The sequence below is a fragment of the Ochotona curzoniae genome, unplaced genomic scaffold (genome assembly GCF_017591425.1).
Source record: "Ochotona curzoniae isolate NIBS_2020 unplaced genomic scaffold, NIBS_Ocur_1.0 contig_4501, whole genome shotgun sequence".
Classification (NCBI taxonomy): domain Eukaryota; kingdom Metazoa; phylum Chordata; class Mammalia; order Lagomorpha; family Ochotonidae; genus Ochotona; species Ochotona curzoniae.
Window position 1 is genome coordinate 4,064,625 of NW_024466307.1, and position 17,349 is coordinate 4,081,973.

General features: G+C 45.3%; 1 protein-coding gene across 2 annotated transcripts in view; it reads right to left on the bottom strand.

Annotated features, from left to right (window-relative positions):
* Positions 1–17,349, bottom strand: part of EDIL3 (EGF like repeats and discoidin domains 3) — a 260,571-nt gene that overhangs the window by 130,221 nt on the left and 113,001 nt on the right. For both annotated transcript variants that reach the window (XM_040986004.1, XM_040986005.1), the window contains one exon: positions 12,576–12,704. In XM_040986004.1, the coding sequence (XP_040841938.1) occupies positions 12,576–12,704 (129 nt within the window). The remainder of the gene's footprint in view (positions 1–12,575; positions 12,705–17,349) is intronic.

Here is a 17,349-nt window from a genome sequence, read left to right on the forward strand (position 1 = left end):
TCGAACCAGACAATTCCCCTACCAGGATTCCTCCCCTTGTCTGCCTACAAGTAGACAGGGTCTCTCAGAGACACACAACAAAGAGGGCTTAATGAAAACAGCACAGGGCTTGGGAGGGTTTTTGCTGGGCCTAGATGTCTTCAGAATTGGTCCAGAAATATCCTGCTTTTCATGTGTTGTTCTGTGACCCATACATTGTCACAACATTATGACTCAACTTGCTATTGTCTCCCATGTTGGCTCTCTTAAGTTGAAAACTCCACATTTCTTAGAAATGTATCTTACATTTCTTGCATTGCTTCACTTTTTTCCTATTTCTGAGGCTTTTTTGGTCTTTAACCTCCAACTGCATTAAAAAAATTTTTTTAAATAGACCATTCATATTTTACATATTCATCAATTCTTTCTCAATGTGACTTGTTTCACTAATATCATACTTTGTGATCCCAATTAAGGGGTTCTGAAGAGATTCCTCTGCCTCCTGCTTCGGTTACTTTATGTGTTCATTCTAGGGCTTCTTTTGCAGTTTACCTTAAATGTCAAGTGAATTTGATGGCTAGCTTACATAAATAAAGGATCAGCTGGATCAATCTATTTCACCAGCATAGCTTCTGGAGTATTTTCCTCAGAGAGTGGACTTTTGACTGAATTCTGTAACGCGTTTCTCTGTGTGTGAGCACGTACACATGCATGTCATCTGTAACTACGAACATCCAATACATTTTCTTCCAAAACTGCAACATCTATTTCTCTGTTTTCCCCCCAAAAATCAATACTTCAGACCTGTTCCTTGTGCCCACACAACATAACTACGCTGTTGTCAGGCACACCGAGTTATCAATCAGTGTGATCTCTAAAAAGCCTGAGGGAGAGAAGGATGAGGGCCAAAGTGATCAGGAAATTTAATCCTTTTGCATTCCTTCTGGTAGATTTGCTGCTTTTCCCTGGTAATTACTCTTACCAACATGTATTATGAATTTCAAAAAAAAAAGGTATGCATCTAGCTTTCTATATGCTAACTTACTGAATGCATAAATATATGGATGGAATAATTAAACAATGCTTCAGCCTTAGGATATTGCATATCTTGGTGCCAATACATGAGAATGTTCTGAAATCTTCTAGACAATGGTAGCTAACATACACTACTGAACTGGAAATTGTTACTATAATGAACTCGCATTCTGCGTGTAATTAAAGCATCAAAACAGTATACAGGCAAAAATCAGGCACAACAAGCTCCATGACACATGAGGAATGGCTGCAAAGCACTTGGTTGTAGAATCAGATGTTCTAGTGACACAGTAAAATTAAAATGTGGCTGGTTCATAAAACCCTCAATTACACTGGACAGAGGTGAGCCACATTTTGACATTTTCATTTCTGTACTGTTCTCCAGTGATTCACAAATATAGACAACCTTAAAAGTCATAACAATTTACCTCTTAACTCTGAAACAGAACACTGCTCTAGTATTTAAAAGAACAGCTATCTGCTGGACGTGAATACTGAAAAAATAATTTATTCAGTTCCTAGTGGCAAAACACACAAGACACACACGCCTGAATGTGTTACCTTTTTCTCAGACTTGCCCTGAATTTTCCTACAAAACAGAATGAGAGAAAAGAGCATTCAAGCTATTACACAAAAAACATTAACACGTAAATTCAGTGCTTCCAGCACAGACAAGACATGCCCATATCCATAGTTATGAAGCACTTAGTACTACCTTATTATCAAGTCAGCTTTGAATTTATTGATTATTCATCTCTCAGTTACATGGGGAAACAGGGTAAAGCAAAAGAGCATTATGAATAAAAGAGTGGCGTTTTAAGCAGAGAACTTCTTTATCCTCGGATGCTGACAAAAGCACACACTGACTAAACACACAGGTGAGGATCCCTCATTTCCACACAGGGACGTTTGCAACCTTGAGGTCAAGGAACTCAGTGCTGTGATTCTACACTTTAACATCTCAGTTCCATCCTCCACATACGGGGTACTGATCTGATAACCACACTCCACTTCCTCATGCGTCTGGAGCCATTTTATGTACCCTCCCCAAAACTCATTTGTTTTAAACCCAGAAAATCACCCCTGTGGCGCCTATAACGAAAGAACAAACAGAACAATAAAAACAATGTGCTTTTTATTATATTTTAATGATATCCCCGTTGCCTGCACAAGCTAGGAGAAGCACGTCAGCCACAGGCGTCTTCAACACCCACCGGCTACTACTCTGCAATACAACCTAAGGGGCAGAAACTTGCACTGGCCAAAAGGCTAAGAGGACACTGATTATCAACACACACAACCACACACCCTCAAACCACTCCAGTACATCTTATGTTAGCTCCTCCTAAGTCACTGTCGGGAAAGAAAGCCAGCACACAGACATCGTTACAGACGGGGCTCCCAAAGCTGCAGAAGTGTTTCTGGTTCAGGTCTCACACTGTTTCTAGCATTGCGCACCTGTACCTCAGCAACAACATACGCTGCCTTGAAAAAAATAATATACTTAGATATCCTCATTGATTCACTTAACAAATATTTACAGTATAGCTGCCATGCGACAGGTGCCTTGCTAGACATGCTCAAGGGATAACTGGTATGTCTAACAGCCACACAGCTGTGCCAGGCTGGGGCAGGAGCCCCGCCGGTGTAGCGCGATCGAGAGCACAATGACAACTATCCCCCTTGTTTGCTCCGGGTTCCTATTTTAAAAAATAAAATAAGCAGGGTTTCTTTTGCACTCTAACTACTTATTTATTCATCATGTATGTTTTCAGCACCTACTCTTCCCAAAGCACAAACCAAAGTTAAAGTCAAGGTTATCAAGGGTGACTTGGGTAGAAACTGCCTCTAAGTGACCTAAGGTGAAGGCAGGTAACACAAATACAAAACAAGGCAGAGAAACAGACACGTTAGTGCTCTACCAGGAAGTAGGGGGACCTCCCCCTACCTCAGGAAGGAGGGGAGCTCCCAGGACTGTGCTGCAAAGCCTCGTGGACTACGTCATCTAGATACGAACTCAGCCAAACGCAAGACCCCTGCAACAAACTGTGCCCACATACCGATACCCTGCCAATTAGACGGAGAGAGTTGTGTTAAACGAAGCACTCGCGGCTAGTGTGGTCAGGAGATGGGTGACTGCCACAGCCGTCCGGTCTGGGGCACAATCACTATCCACGGGACTCACCTTGTCCGGAGGACCACGGCTTGGGAGGCTCTTTCCTTGCCAAGGCAACTCTTGAGCTGCGTTTCCCTCCTGCCGGCTGCTAGCTGCTGCCTCACACCTCTGCTCCGGAAGGATTGGAACTGGAGTTCACAAAAAAGTCGCTGCTCCCTTGGTGGCGACGCAGCATGAAAGCACACAGAAGTAGCCGAGGCAGCTGAAAAGGGTCTGGAGGTCCCCGACGGAAAGGGACTCCAAGAAAACCAGCGTGCTGACTGTAGACCACCGAACAAAAGGCAAGTGGCTCTCCAGGGGTTTCAGGGCGCCTGCCCACGACTCCTTCAGCTCCCAAAGGAAGCCCCTGGCCAGAGCAGGGTCCTGTTCACCGCCCCACTCTTCCTGGGCAAGCGTGCGTGGGTGGCTGCTGCTCCTCCCAAGGCTTGCTTTGTTACTCCCACCTGTGCAGAGGCACAGGCGCCCTGCATTAACCGCTCCACCCCTGCCTCTCATGCATTTGTCAGCCACTTAACAGCAACCCCCTCATCTGCGTCCATCAGTACCTCACTGTGTCCACCTGGCCTCTATCCTGGGCAGCAGAGTCAAACTCCCCAGCTGAGCTTTCCATGTTGCTCCCACTCCCATCTCTTCCAGGTCACTGAGTAAAACAGTAATCAACATGCATTACAAGTTATCTCACAATGATTTATCCATCATGCTTTATAAACTAGGTCTGTTCAGAGACCTCGATAAGCTATTGTGCACTGACAAGCTCCTCAGCACAAACCTATTTGGCCATGGGACTTTGATTAGATCAAATACTCTTTTTCCTCCAGGTTCATTTCATAAACTCTTAAAGGCATCCCAAGAGTTTTACCTTTTTCCTGTTGCAAAGGGCCTAACATAATCAGAAACAGATTGTAGAGAATGCAATCATGAACTTATTAGACCACAGATGAACAGTCCACTCATTTATCTAGACAATGAATACTTACCTGTTACGTGCTTGCTATGAGGTAGGAACTTTTAAGCAAAGAAAGTAAAGCAAGTCTTTATGCTACAACGAAAAGTCATTTACTAGTACGGAAAGTACTGCTAAGCAGGGAGGGAAAGCAGAGCAGGTGGAGAGTTGGGGGGTAGGGCGATGTGTTGCCAAAGGCCGTGCCCCTTCACTGCCCCTCTTGCTCAGTAGTAGACAGGCACTCTGCAGCATTATCTATTATCTGAGCCAAGCTCTAAGAGGAGAAAACAAGGAAGCAAGTATTGTGGTTGTGTAGGAAAGCGTGGGCAGGGTACATGCACACAAGTTCAGAAGCTCATGCTGGGAACAGACGCAGCTTGTTTAAGGACAGCCAGGAGAACAAGGCAACTCAAGGAGCAGACGCAGGAGATGACCAGGACAGAGGCGAAGGGGGTGGAGTAGACATGGCTTCTCTATTCACCACTCAGGATTCCGCTCCAAACACACTAGGGAAGTGTGTGGGGCTAGGGGGTTTGAAATACAGTGAAATACAGTGTCAAAATCTATTTATATAAAGGGAATAATGTTCACGTATCTCATGTATATACTTTTAAGAACACAATACTAAGCACTTTCTCTTTTACATATTTCTCTTTAATTTTTTTTTTGCAATGCCATGCTTTTATTTTATTGTATAGTCATGTGCATAATCCTCCACTAAAAAAAGAATTCAACAAGAAGGGGGAAAAAGCCCAGTATTCCTCGGGTGTAATGAATATGAAAGGGCAATGTCTTAAATAATCTATCTGTGTAGGGCATTATTTATGTATATACTGTATAACAAAACTATTGATCCATAGAAAAAATAGCAATGACAAGGCATACTTATTATACTGCCCAGCTGCACAAGAGTAGACGAAAATGAGAAGATAATTACAATGCTACTGAAATTATTAGCAAAAGCCAAGTATTTGTGATGACAGGCAATTCACTTCAAACTAGCTTGCAAATCTGAGCGCTGTGTAGCACCTGCCCATCCTTAACCAACAGGACCCATCCTGCTTCGGCAGGCAGAGTCATGCTGTACAACAGTCACCATCTTGCTCTTCATCCTCCAAAGGTGTCCTTCCACGATCACCATCAAGTAAAATGTCCTCCGTGAAGCCTCAACAGAGGCTTCAACCTGGCCCTCACTTCTCTCAGGTCTTGCTTCCATACCCTCTCTTCGTCCTTCACCACGTTCTGGTACTCATGTGAGTGTGCAACGAAAAAAAAAAAACCCAGGCAGGGCACAAAGCCTAAGCCACTCGGCTCATGAAGGTATTCCTGAGGTTCTAGCAAAAAGACAATGCTGCTTTCCAACGGCACAGAGCACCGCAAGAAACAATGTTGTTGAAATGACCAGGGCGTCCAACCATGACCAGGGCATCTTGTTGCTCCCTGTGCTGCAGCTGGTGGGCTGCCCACCAGCAGGGGAGCCCACTCTTTCCCAGCATGACTGGGATAAAACCAGCAGAGAACCCAGCAGCCAGGGCTTGCTTCTAAGCACACATTGCAAACCAACATAATGGTAAGTAAGCTCTCATTAAGCACCTGTCAGTTGTGTCTCCTCCTCCATGGCTGCAGATGACTGCAGATGACTGCAGGAGAGCAGCAGGTCCCAGTGGGGGCGACTAAAGACAAGGTCATGGCCAAGAGCAGCAGGAATGTGGGAGTCAATGTCAGTAGCACCACCACAGCCCGGGAGGCTTCGACATTTGGATCAAACATCAATTTCTTTAAAACCGAGTTTTGAACTATCATTTCTATACACTGAGAGAGCCTTAATAAACCAGGAGGGAATTGGTTCTGTGGACTCGGACCAATTATTAAAAATATACCACCTGCATAAGTACGAACTGGTAAAATTCCCTTCAACACGTTTCTCCTCTGGGTTTATTCTAACATGTCTTTTACTACATAATAGGTTAAACTAAATTTCTCTTAATAACAGGTTAAAATATGCAAGAGTGCCTTAAAGTTAGCTAAAATAGCAATTATCAAGTATTTTGAGTTTTGAGAACATCTAAATGTTTCTTTGCAAAAGTCACGAGGTCGTGCCCATATTGGAAGAGTGCTCCTGTGCAAATATGTATTTTCAGTGGCTGGCGGGACCATTCTCCCTCTTGGCCTCCAGCCAAGCAAGAAAAACAAGAAAATAAGAATGCCTGGGAATCTTGATTCCCACAGATAGATGAAGAGAGGGTGAATTTGTGGAAGAGTGGGTGGATATCCTCTCCTGGCCTGATTCTTTCAATCACTAAGGGAGTCTTGCTGCAAGAGGCTCACTGTTCTGTTAGGGAACGAAGGCTGAATGACAACACTCCAGGAGCTTGTGGGATTCCAGGGTGTCTGCTCCTAAGGATGGGTCTTAAGCTTGTTCTTTCTCTGAGTGTTTCTGTGCTTAGTCTTTTGAAGCATTGTCATTCCTCACAGCCTGGGTTCTAGAAGATATTAGAATCCTCTGGGGGAGGTTTTTAAACTCTCTCTGCCTGCCCCAGACTCTAGGCCAATTAGATTAGACGCTCCCAGGCAGGAGCAAGGCATCAGCAGTATCTGCAGGTCACCAGGTGATGCAATCCTGCAGCCAAGGGTGAATGTATCAGTTCTAGCACCACTGGGGTCATTTTCTTTGAGGATCAAAGCCTTAGCTCACATTCCTGTGAATGAACGTTTTTATCTGGACTCCTCCTTGATTCAGAATAACATCAGGTTTGAGAAACTTTGGCTTAGAGAGTTAAGGTGGTTTCCTCTGGACTTGCCAAGCTATCAGTGAGCAGGACAATTTGGAATCAATCCCTTCCCTAAAAGCTGTAGGTGCTGCTGCAAGTGCTATTTACAAAGTTCCCGTGGGGGTCGTTATACAGCCAATTTAGTTACACTGCTTGCAAGTGTCACTACAATCCCAGGTAAATTTTTCACAGTGTTGTGAATTCTTCACTGGGGGAACTTGATCTGCCTCATCTCCTAAGGGTAGGGAAGTTTTGTCTGATTTGGGCCATGTTTAACGGTTCACAGATCATACAACACAGAAAGACTAACTAGTAACGCATTTGCTCAATTTTTAGTTTTGCTGGCAGGGTCAGATCAAGTGATTTTGCAGGTCTTAAATGGCCAGTAGACTGGACTTTTCCCTCCCCTTCTGGTGGAAAAGCTAACATAAGGAAGCTATCAAGCCAACATGATTAAGCCTGCATAAAAGAAACAAGTAAAACCCGAGCATTACCTGAAGAATTAATGCGGCCAAAGGAAGAATTTCGCAGAAAAGCATTAAGCTTTGACGAGAGTCTCCTTTTGCTCCATTATACCATCATATTTTTTTCTAAAATATTGCAACTCAAATTCTTTTCAAAGGAAGGAGATAAAAATAAAGAACAGTCTGAATGTCTAGTACATTTAAAAAAAATCAGCCCATGGGGCATATCTAATCTATTAAACTCTGTAAACTCACTTAATATCCCATGTTTGATTCTCAAAAATATCACACTTAGGAAAGCAGCTGTCATCTCCAGTTCTCCTCTAGCACCGTAACACAATGTAAAGTTGTCAAGATGTACTTCTTGAGTCGGGTCCCACCTTTATCGCTCATCAACTGATGCATTTGGAGCTTCTTCAGAAACCCGGGACCAACCTGGGTGTCTTCTCCTCTCTGCAGGCTTCCTCCAGCGCACTTCATGGATGGAAAGTCGACAATCAACTTGTAACCTACTGGTTTTTCGGTCCAGGACCTGAGGATCTTACAGGTGCTAATAACTCAATCCAGGGTGTCAACCAAAGAGCTGACTCCTTAGGGCTGAGACCAGCAGCCATCATGTTTATTAAGTGCAAACACTTGGAAATAGCACACAATAGCCCAAACTGTGTGAGCCCAACTAGCAGTGATCACAAAATCTGTACCCATCGTTGGCTTACTCAGAGAGATGAAATACGGAGAGAATAAAAGCCAAACTTCTCGGGCTCCCAGGAAATGTCTGTACAATGCATGACTCCATGAATGAAAAAATACAAAATTGCTTCAAACAAACTGACTTGACAATGACGAGGAGGGAAGCTACAGAGTTTGTATTTCCTGAGGAAAGGAGCGGGTGAGCATTTTCCTACAAGGACTCTTGATAACATGGGCTGCATCTTTAATCCTTTCCTTTCAGGGCTTGGTTGGCTCCTAGATCAGCTTTCTACCCTCGAAAAGCAGAAAATAAGAAAATTCACTCTTAAAAGAACCAAAGAATGTGTGGAGTATGCATGAGAGGCACAAGGGTGCAGAACGCCTTCAGTGGCAAGACAGGCAAAGAGATCCAGGGATGGGAAAACAGTTGTTACTAGGCAACAAAGAACATGCGATTAATTCCAGCAGCATCCAGTGCATCTCCCAGCAGAAAACTGTCTTAAAATGTCTTTCAAAAGTCCATCCTCTAGATAGGCGTGGTGCTCAATTCATCTTGTCATTTACATCTTGCAATATACATACACACACACATATATCCCTAATATTATACTATGGCATCTTTAAAGAATATCTAATTTGGCAATTCCATGTAATACACAATGTTAGTCGTTGTTCTTAAAAGATTATAAACTCATGTTATATTTTGATTTTTACTGGAAAGGCAGATTTACAGAGAGGAGATACACAGAGAGAGAAATATCATATGCCTGCTGATTCACTCTCCAAGTGGCCACAACACCCAGAGCTGAGCTGATTCAAAGTCAGGAGCCAGGAGCTTCTTCCAGGTCTCCCACGCGGGTACAGAGACCCAAGGCGTTGGGTCATCCTCAAGTGCTTTCCCAGGTCACAGGCAGGGAGCTGGATGGGAAGTGAAGCAGCTGGGACACGAACCAGTGCCCATATGCAATCCAGGAACATGCAAGGAGAGGACTTTTGTCACTGGGTTACTGCGCTGGGCCTCTCATGCTATTTTTATCACCACAACAATCCTAGGTATGGGCAGGTGTTCAGCCACAGGGTGGGATGCCCGAATCTTTTATTAGAGTACCTGTATCAGAGTCCTGGCTTCTTTCTGATGTGCCCGCTGAAGGCCAGCAGGCAATGGCTCAAGGAGTTAGGGTGCTGCCATCCCTGGCCACACTCAGCTTTGACCACCGAGAATATGTGGAGATTAAAACATTATATGGAATCCCATCTCTCTCTCTGTATCTCTCTTTCACTAACACTCCAATTCCTAAAATATAAGGATTTAAAAAAAATCACATACTTAATGGTCAAAGGCACAAACAAGGATTAACAAGTGCTAGTAAGACTGCGCAGCCACATGAATCTCTCATTGTTGGGGAGTCTGAAAACATGGTGCAACAGCAATGAAACAAAGTTTAGAGATTTCCTACAAAATTGAATATACTTCCGTTACCCAGCAACTGGACTTTCACGTTATGTATCCAGATCAGCTCATCACGTATGTCCACACAGCAAGCTGCACATGAAAATGCACAGCATTTTGGCACCTAAAACTGCCAAAAATTATACTTCACGAGAACAAATAAACATACTATGCTGCATCTGTAAAATGAAATAATTTAGTGGTATATCAAAACCAGCCTTTAAGTTATCACACTCTAAAAAGGCAAAGAGGGCGGCTGGTATTGTGGCACAGCCGGTTAAGCCACATGCTCCAGCGATGGAAACCCATTTGGGTGCCAGTTTGCATCCCAACTACTTCAATTCCAATCCAGTTCCCTGCTAATGGCCTGAGGAAAGCGACAGGAGATGGTCCAAGGATTTGGGCCCTGGCCACCATAGTGGGAGAACTAGGTCTAACTTTAGTCTAGCCCAGCACTGGCCACTGCAACCATCTGGAAAGGGAACGAGTGACCGGAAGATCTCTAAGTAATTCTTACTTTCAAAGCATATCAAGACATCTTTGAAAAAGAGGAAACCTGAGAGTACATTCTCAAAGGACAAAGAAAACCCTAAAGGTTCTAGACTGTATGATTCCAATTACAGGACGTTCTCAAAAAAGTAAGACTGTAGAGAGTACAGAAAGCAGCACTGGTGAAAGATCGGGGGTGGGGACCGGGGAAAAGCACGCACAGAGGCAGAAGGGGGAATTTCAGGTCACCACAACTGCTCCGTGTGACATTCTAACAGCAGTTACATGACGTGTGTGTTGCAAACAGCACAGAACTGCACAACATGGTGAGTAAACCTTAACTATGGATGTTCAGCTACTCACAATGTGGCAATATTGGCTCAGCAAATCAAACATTTGTCTTATCAATTCAGGAAGGAAATAATAGGGAGATTGTAGCCGGGGAGATATCGAAATTGCGCTATCAAGTTTTCAGAAAATCCAAAACCAGGTGATAGATTTTAAACAACTCCCAAAACAATAAAATCAGAAAGTTCCAATGCTGGAAGCGGAATAAACCTATGAGGAACACATCTGTCACAGCTGTATCACGGAACTTCAGGCTCCTTCAGTGTCCAGCTACATTCCAAGAAATGTTTCACTAACATTCTGCCTTGTACAACTAAACTTGCCTTTCTCCAGGATTTTTTTTTCTTTTTCAACTCTACTTTCAAACAAGAGATTCACATTAGATTGCTAAATCTTTCAATTTATTAATATGCGATACAGTTTGGTTTTCAAAAACCTTCATGAAGACTTTGCCAGGAGTCTATTGCTGTGTAACCGAACACAGACGCTGTTCTCTCAGTCTAAGAGATGACCACATTGGGCTGTTGCAAGCTCGGTGTGGCATCTGCTGAATTTCAATGCATGCAGGATCCAGATGTAGACTGTTTGGGACAAGAAGCTGTGAGATTTTGTGGATGGGGCCTGCTCATCTGCATTTCTAATAAGCTTGTAGTTTATGCCAACACCTAAGCACATCTTGGGAAGCAAATTCCCAAGGAACAGCCACGTCACAAAACTGCTAACCATGGGAAAAATAAAGCAACATGTAGCCATCCTTGAGGAACAAAGGAGCTGCTGTTCTATACCTGAAGAAACTCCCGGGGTGGGGGTACGCGAGGCCTGCGTCCCCAGTGCCTGGTCCTCTCTACTTCCATCCACAGACAGGGATGACATCTGTACAGGGCGGGGTCTCCACAAGACCTGCTTCTCTAATGCCTGGTCCTCTCTACTTCCATCCACAGAAACCAGGCCTGATGACCCCTGGACAGCAAGCAAGCAGTGTAGGTGGTAGTGATTTTCTCTCAGGTCCTTAAGGTCAACCATTTCTAGTGCAGTTCAACAACCTGCAAGTGCTAACTGACAGCAAGGGCAGTGACGACTTCAAGGTCACATATTCACCAACTGTAAAGGTCGGATCACGGGATTCGGCGACTTCTTAACAGCCAAGATTCTGAGCTCCCGTCTTGGGCAACCCCCCCCCCCCAACTGTGTGACGTATTTCCTGTGGGGCGATCCAGTCGCAGAATTCAGGACTCAGCCTAAGGAGAGAACGGCCGGCCTTTCCTGTCTCAGTTGGCCATCTGAGCTCACACAATCACAGGCACTGTAGCTGCCTGCTGGAAGGGGTACCCACACCATAACAGGTTTCCACAGAAATTCTACAAGCTTCTGGAAGAGCAAAGCTCCAGGGAAGTTCTGGATCCTCCCCAAATCTCAGAGCCAAGAAGCAGGGCAGGCTTCCTGCTGGTGACTGGCAGTGTGGCCAGTCTGCCTGCTCGCATCCAGGCTGGCATCCACGGTCCCTTGGGAACTAGTATTCCTTCCCTGTGATCAGAGGTTTCTCCCTGCTTGGCCACTCAGCTCGCTGTGGTGGCCGTGAGACTAGGTCCTGCCACTGTAGAGTCCACGGTGGCCTCCCCCTGGCTGGAGCCCCACAGCAGGTAAAGGGCCAGGCCGCCCACCGAGCCTTTGAATTGAATCCTGCTTCCAGGAGGAGATGGTCACAGTGGACCCAGTGTGTGTCCCATCCCAGGAGGACAGACGACGGCACATATTACAGAGCTCTCCAGGACTGTTTCCCTAAACAGTGAGAAGCCAGGGAGAAGGGGCACAGCGGAGCTGGCTTGCATTCAGGGGAGGTCTCCTTGCTAGTTACCATCATCCCTAAGAAGGATTTTTGGGAAGCTTGAAAAATAAATGATATGATGGGAGCGTGGGGAGCGTGGGGAGCGTGGGGAGAGGGGGAGAGAGAGAGAGAGAGAGAGAATATCAGTTGAACACAAGGAGCGACACTATGCAAGCACAGCTGTGCAGTAATGAGAAGGCCCCATCGACCGGGAGATTCCCACTCCCCATGCTGCTGAGCGGCTGAAACCTGCTCCGGAGGCCTCCGCGGGGACACGCTGTGTTCAGTCAGGGAGGAGCCACGTTAGCCTCATGCCAGGGCTCCTGTCTGCCCTGGGATTCTGTGATAATGGCTTGAGCACTGTATGATCGATCACGAACTGCACAATGGCTGTGTGTAACTTACTGTGCTGGCAGTGGATCCCCTTGAAGCCCCTGGGGCATCTGCACACGTAGCCTATGAACGTGTCTCCTCTGTAGGCCTCGCTGATTTCGCAGGTTCCTCCGTTATGGCACGGGTTCGGGGTGCAGGGGCCTGGAAGGCACAAGAGAAGGCATTGCAAGGTGACACATAAGCTGAAGAGACCCCCCCCCTCCGCGAGGTCGACGTTCTCTAAGTCACAACGTCACTGGGGAAGGCTTTCTGGCTGCAGGTGGTACAGGAAACCGGAGGGCTGGGTGAGCACTCAACACCCAAGGCCTGTGTGTGAATCCTGCTGAGTTTCTACCTGTGTGATGACGGAGCATTTAATTCTCCCATGGCCTCATTCATTGTGTTCTTCTGTTAAACAGCAATATTAAGTGTATTGCAAGGGGTTGTAATACTAATGAAAAAGAGTGTATGCATCGAGGATACACGGAATAGTGTCCCCAAAACAGTCACATTCAGTTAAACAGAGGTATCAAGGGTTCTGATTTGGAGACAATCTTCTACATGCTAAAGCATAAACTTCAGTGGTAATTTCTGGAGCTGTATACATGGAAAGGAATTTTTTTAATTGTTTTAAAAATTATTTAATGGAAACACATAGTTTTATATACATACGAGAGAGAGAGAGAGATTTTCCACCCACTGCCTCACTCTCCAGATGGCCACAGCCCCAGAGCTGGGCCACAATAAAGCTTGGCTCCAAGAGCTTCATCCAGTTCTCCCATGTGGATGGCAGCCTGGAACTCCAAGTTTCCCCGTGTGGTTGGCAGGAACCCAAGTGCTTTAGGCATACCCAGCTTCTCCATTTCCCATCCAGCTCCTTGTTTATGGCCTGGGAAGGCATCAGAGTGCAGCTCAAGTCCTTGGGTCTCTGTACGCTCAAGTCTGTGAACCACATCAACCCCTGAGCAATGGCTTGGCATATTGAGGGAAAGGGGCTCATTGTGGCTAGAACTGCTGCCCTGGGTGCTCAAAGAACAGGCCTGCAGTGAACACCTGCAGACAGAGCTGATGGGCCGACTGCCTTAGGTCCCAGGCACGCCCAACACTCCCCTGCGGCACAGGAAAGCCTGTCCAGTGATGCTGGTGCAAGCTCTGGGACTCCCCCAGGAGGCCAGTCTGTGAGTTACAGCTCTGTTTATTTATAGCTTTGAGGATAGCAAGGCCTCAAAAGACAGGCAATTTTAGAAAAAGATTAGCTGCTTCTTCCACTCTAAGAAATCCAGCGGTTTTTCCTTTGAAGGATGAAGATGAAGTAAAGTAAAAGAAACACAGAGTTCACCTTTCCAGAGTCCCTTATCTGCTGAGGAACATTAAGCAAACGCGTTATTTACAATGACGCTAACAGTGAGGCAAGACAACAGGTGCAGAGTGCTCTCGTACCACGACTAGCTACTGGGGCAAAAACCTGACTCTCCTCTGCCTGACCATAAATGCCGTGTCCTCTCCAGGGAGACAAGGACCATGTGTCCACTAATATGTTAGTCTTCACAATGTAGACGGTGTGGGTTGGGACGCAACCAGCATATTCCTGTACGTAGCAACGCAGGGGAAACCTTTCAGAGGATTTTCAGCAACCGAATCAAGGTATATGAGCATCATGTGTTACATACAGAGATGGCTTCTCCAGTGCCACCATCACCCTGCTCTATCTGAGCTGACTGAAGACAAGTGTCAAATGCTGAGCACCTACCCAGGATTATTTTGTGACAAGTGCACCAGGCTACTGGTGTTTTTTCTTTGTTTGTTTGTTTGTTGTTTTCTACCTTGTACATGTTCTCCTGGAGTACTGCTGACAGAGCTGAAATGAGTGGCTCCCTGCCCTGCACCGTGTTCTGTGTGGGAAGAGTCTGGGTGGGCAGGTGGGCAGGGTGTTGGAGCATGCACACTACGTAAGCGTATGTCAACCGAGAGCTGTGACAATCACACCTATGAGCTCAGCCCTGTTCCAAGGGAGGGATGGAGAGCATTCATCTGTTTGGTCTTTAGGTCAACAGTTACTTCACATACTTTCTGTAACTTTTCTATACTTTTCAAGCTGCAAGTCCTTCAAATTTGTAATTAGGTTCTAACACTTTTTTTGTGTGTCTAGTATGGCTTAAGCTTCCAACATATTACATTGAATTGTAAATATCAGACTATTATAATGTGTACTCTTGCATAATGATTACATGTCCCTTAATTCTCTTGGCAAATACATCATTAAGAAAAATGTAACTTCACATAATCTCATTAACAATGTTAATCTCCCAATTTGAAAATCCCATTATAAAGACATTCGTTTTAAGCGTGAACCAGATGAAATAATCAAATATGTTAGTACACAAAAATAACATAATAAATGAAAACCAAGGTTTCAGCTTGGAAAATTTGCCTGCACGTTTTGTGTCTGGCATTCACAGGCAGTGATTCAAGCAGCCTGCAACACATTCTAGGTCCTGCTGGGCGTGCGAGGATACGCCAGATGAGACCTGGGATCTAGGAATCCTTTGCTTGCCCTTGCTCCCTCTCTTCTATTTTCCTACTAAGAGTGAAAACTATTTTAAGGTCTTGGCACAATGATAAATAATCATCATCACTGCCTACAGATAATGTTGTTTCCTCTATGAGGATTAAACAAACAAACAAAAAAACCACCTGACCCTCCAGCCCACTACCACCACCCTCAGGTGAAATCCCCTGTTATCACCTCTAATATTGCAGGAACTCTGTCAGTGATCTGATAAATGCTTTCAATGGAAGTAGAATTGGCAGCATCTAGAAAAGTAAGCAGACATCCTAAGAATGCACTTGGCTGCACTTGGTAGGAATACAGTTTCTTATACAATGGGAGTTAACTGTAGGACTCCCACTGGCATGTTACAACGTAGGTTTAATAGGCCCAGTTCTTTAGCAGTCAAACCTTTGGGTATATCTGAGACAGCTCATACCCTTTCTGAAACAAGTAGGCACCAATTAATAGACAACTGACTGAGAACTCTGAAAACTCTCAGGAGTCGAGCAAAATGTGTAATCAATTAGCATCGCTGAATGCCACTTACAATCTCCAAAAACAAGAGGCAGACAGACAGTGATATCAACTGCTGTCCATTAGAAAACTGTCTCAGAGATCACCACTGTGGCAGAGAGAGTAAAGCAGCCGGCATCTCCAACGGGCTCCAGCGCATGTCCAGGCCACTCTACTTTCTGCCACTGGCCTGGGAAAGCAGAGGGAGATGGCCCAAGGCCTTGGGCTTCAGCAGCCATGTGGGAGATCTAGAAGAAGCTCCTGGTTCCTGGCGTTAGATTAGCTCAGCTCCAGCCACTGTGGCAATGGATTTGGTCAACAGATGGAAGATGGACCCTTGTCTCTTCCCTCTATCTGTAACTGTACCTTTCAAATAAACAGCTAATTTAACAGAAAGAAACAAACATCGTCTCCACTAAGCATAGAAGACGCACAAGGGGTGGTGACTAGCCATGCTGGTTCTGGTGAACATTCATATGAGTCCAAACGATCTGAGTAGGAACTACTTGGCAATGTCACACCGCACAAGGAAGGTGCGAGCAGACTTTTAAGAGATACCAGAGGCTTCTGGGAGATTTCAAGATTGATAACACCGTAATACTGTTTGTAGGTAATCTTAGGTAGCTCCCAACACAATGGGAACAGCATATGATCAATATTAATGAACAGCTGAATTCAGCAGCATGCTTTCTGGGCATTTTTATGCAAGCTCATATAAGTTATGTCAACGAGATTAATTGTTTGCAAAAGGAATAGATCTATAAGGGTGTCCTGCGTTCTGCATCAACTTCATCGCGCCTGCAACAGTGAGAGCTCGAGTCATTCCCACCTGTGTTGCACCTAGCTTCCCAGACCTCCGGAGGCTATGCCCCAAATCATGAGAACGCGTGAGCATAACAAGTGTAAGCTTATTACAAAGCACATAAGTTAATACTCCCCACTGATGCGGTGTACCAGGACCTGGCCAGGTTTATAAATTATGCTCCCAGAACACGGGCGGTTACATATTAAAAATGAATATACACTTCAGCGTATGGTATAAAGAACCCCCAGGAAAGCAGTTGCTGGAGCCTAGCTTCACGAGTTGTCCTAGCAGGACACGAAGAGCAGCTGTAACTCCAAATTCTGCACCCGAAACCACACTGACTTGCTGCCTGCATTTACAAGGTTTGAACATTCTGCCAGTTGCCATTGCGAGCCATTCCCAGCTTATTTTCGAACTGGCTGGGAGTGAAAAAAATGTGGTCTATGTGACTGACGATCTGACGTGACCCCCCTATCTTGTCTCTGCTCCCCTCCACCTGGCCTTCAGCATCCTTTGTATTTCTTCCTGCCTTGTACAGAAACAGAATTCAGCCATGGGAGGGAAGGAAAAAAGAAAAAACAAAACAAACTGCTGACGACTTTTCTATTTGCAGAGAGAGGAACATCATTCTACGGCAGAATCTGAAACCACCATGTTGTAGGGGAGAATCTACAAGTTGAGAACAGTCTTTCTGGGAACATGAAAGCATCTGGATTGAGTGTGAGCATCGGAATGGAGGACTGATCAGAATTCTTGCCCCCAGATCCTGCTGACCACCCTTCTCAAGAGGGAGGGCTGGGCTCTCTCCAACCACAAGACCTGAGAAAGGTTCTCACCCGGCCAGAGGTATCAAGTGGGATTCGAACCTGAGGTTAGTTCCCTGGGAGGCCATGGTGACACACTGCCACAAGACGGGCTATGTCAAGTAAGAGAGATCT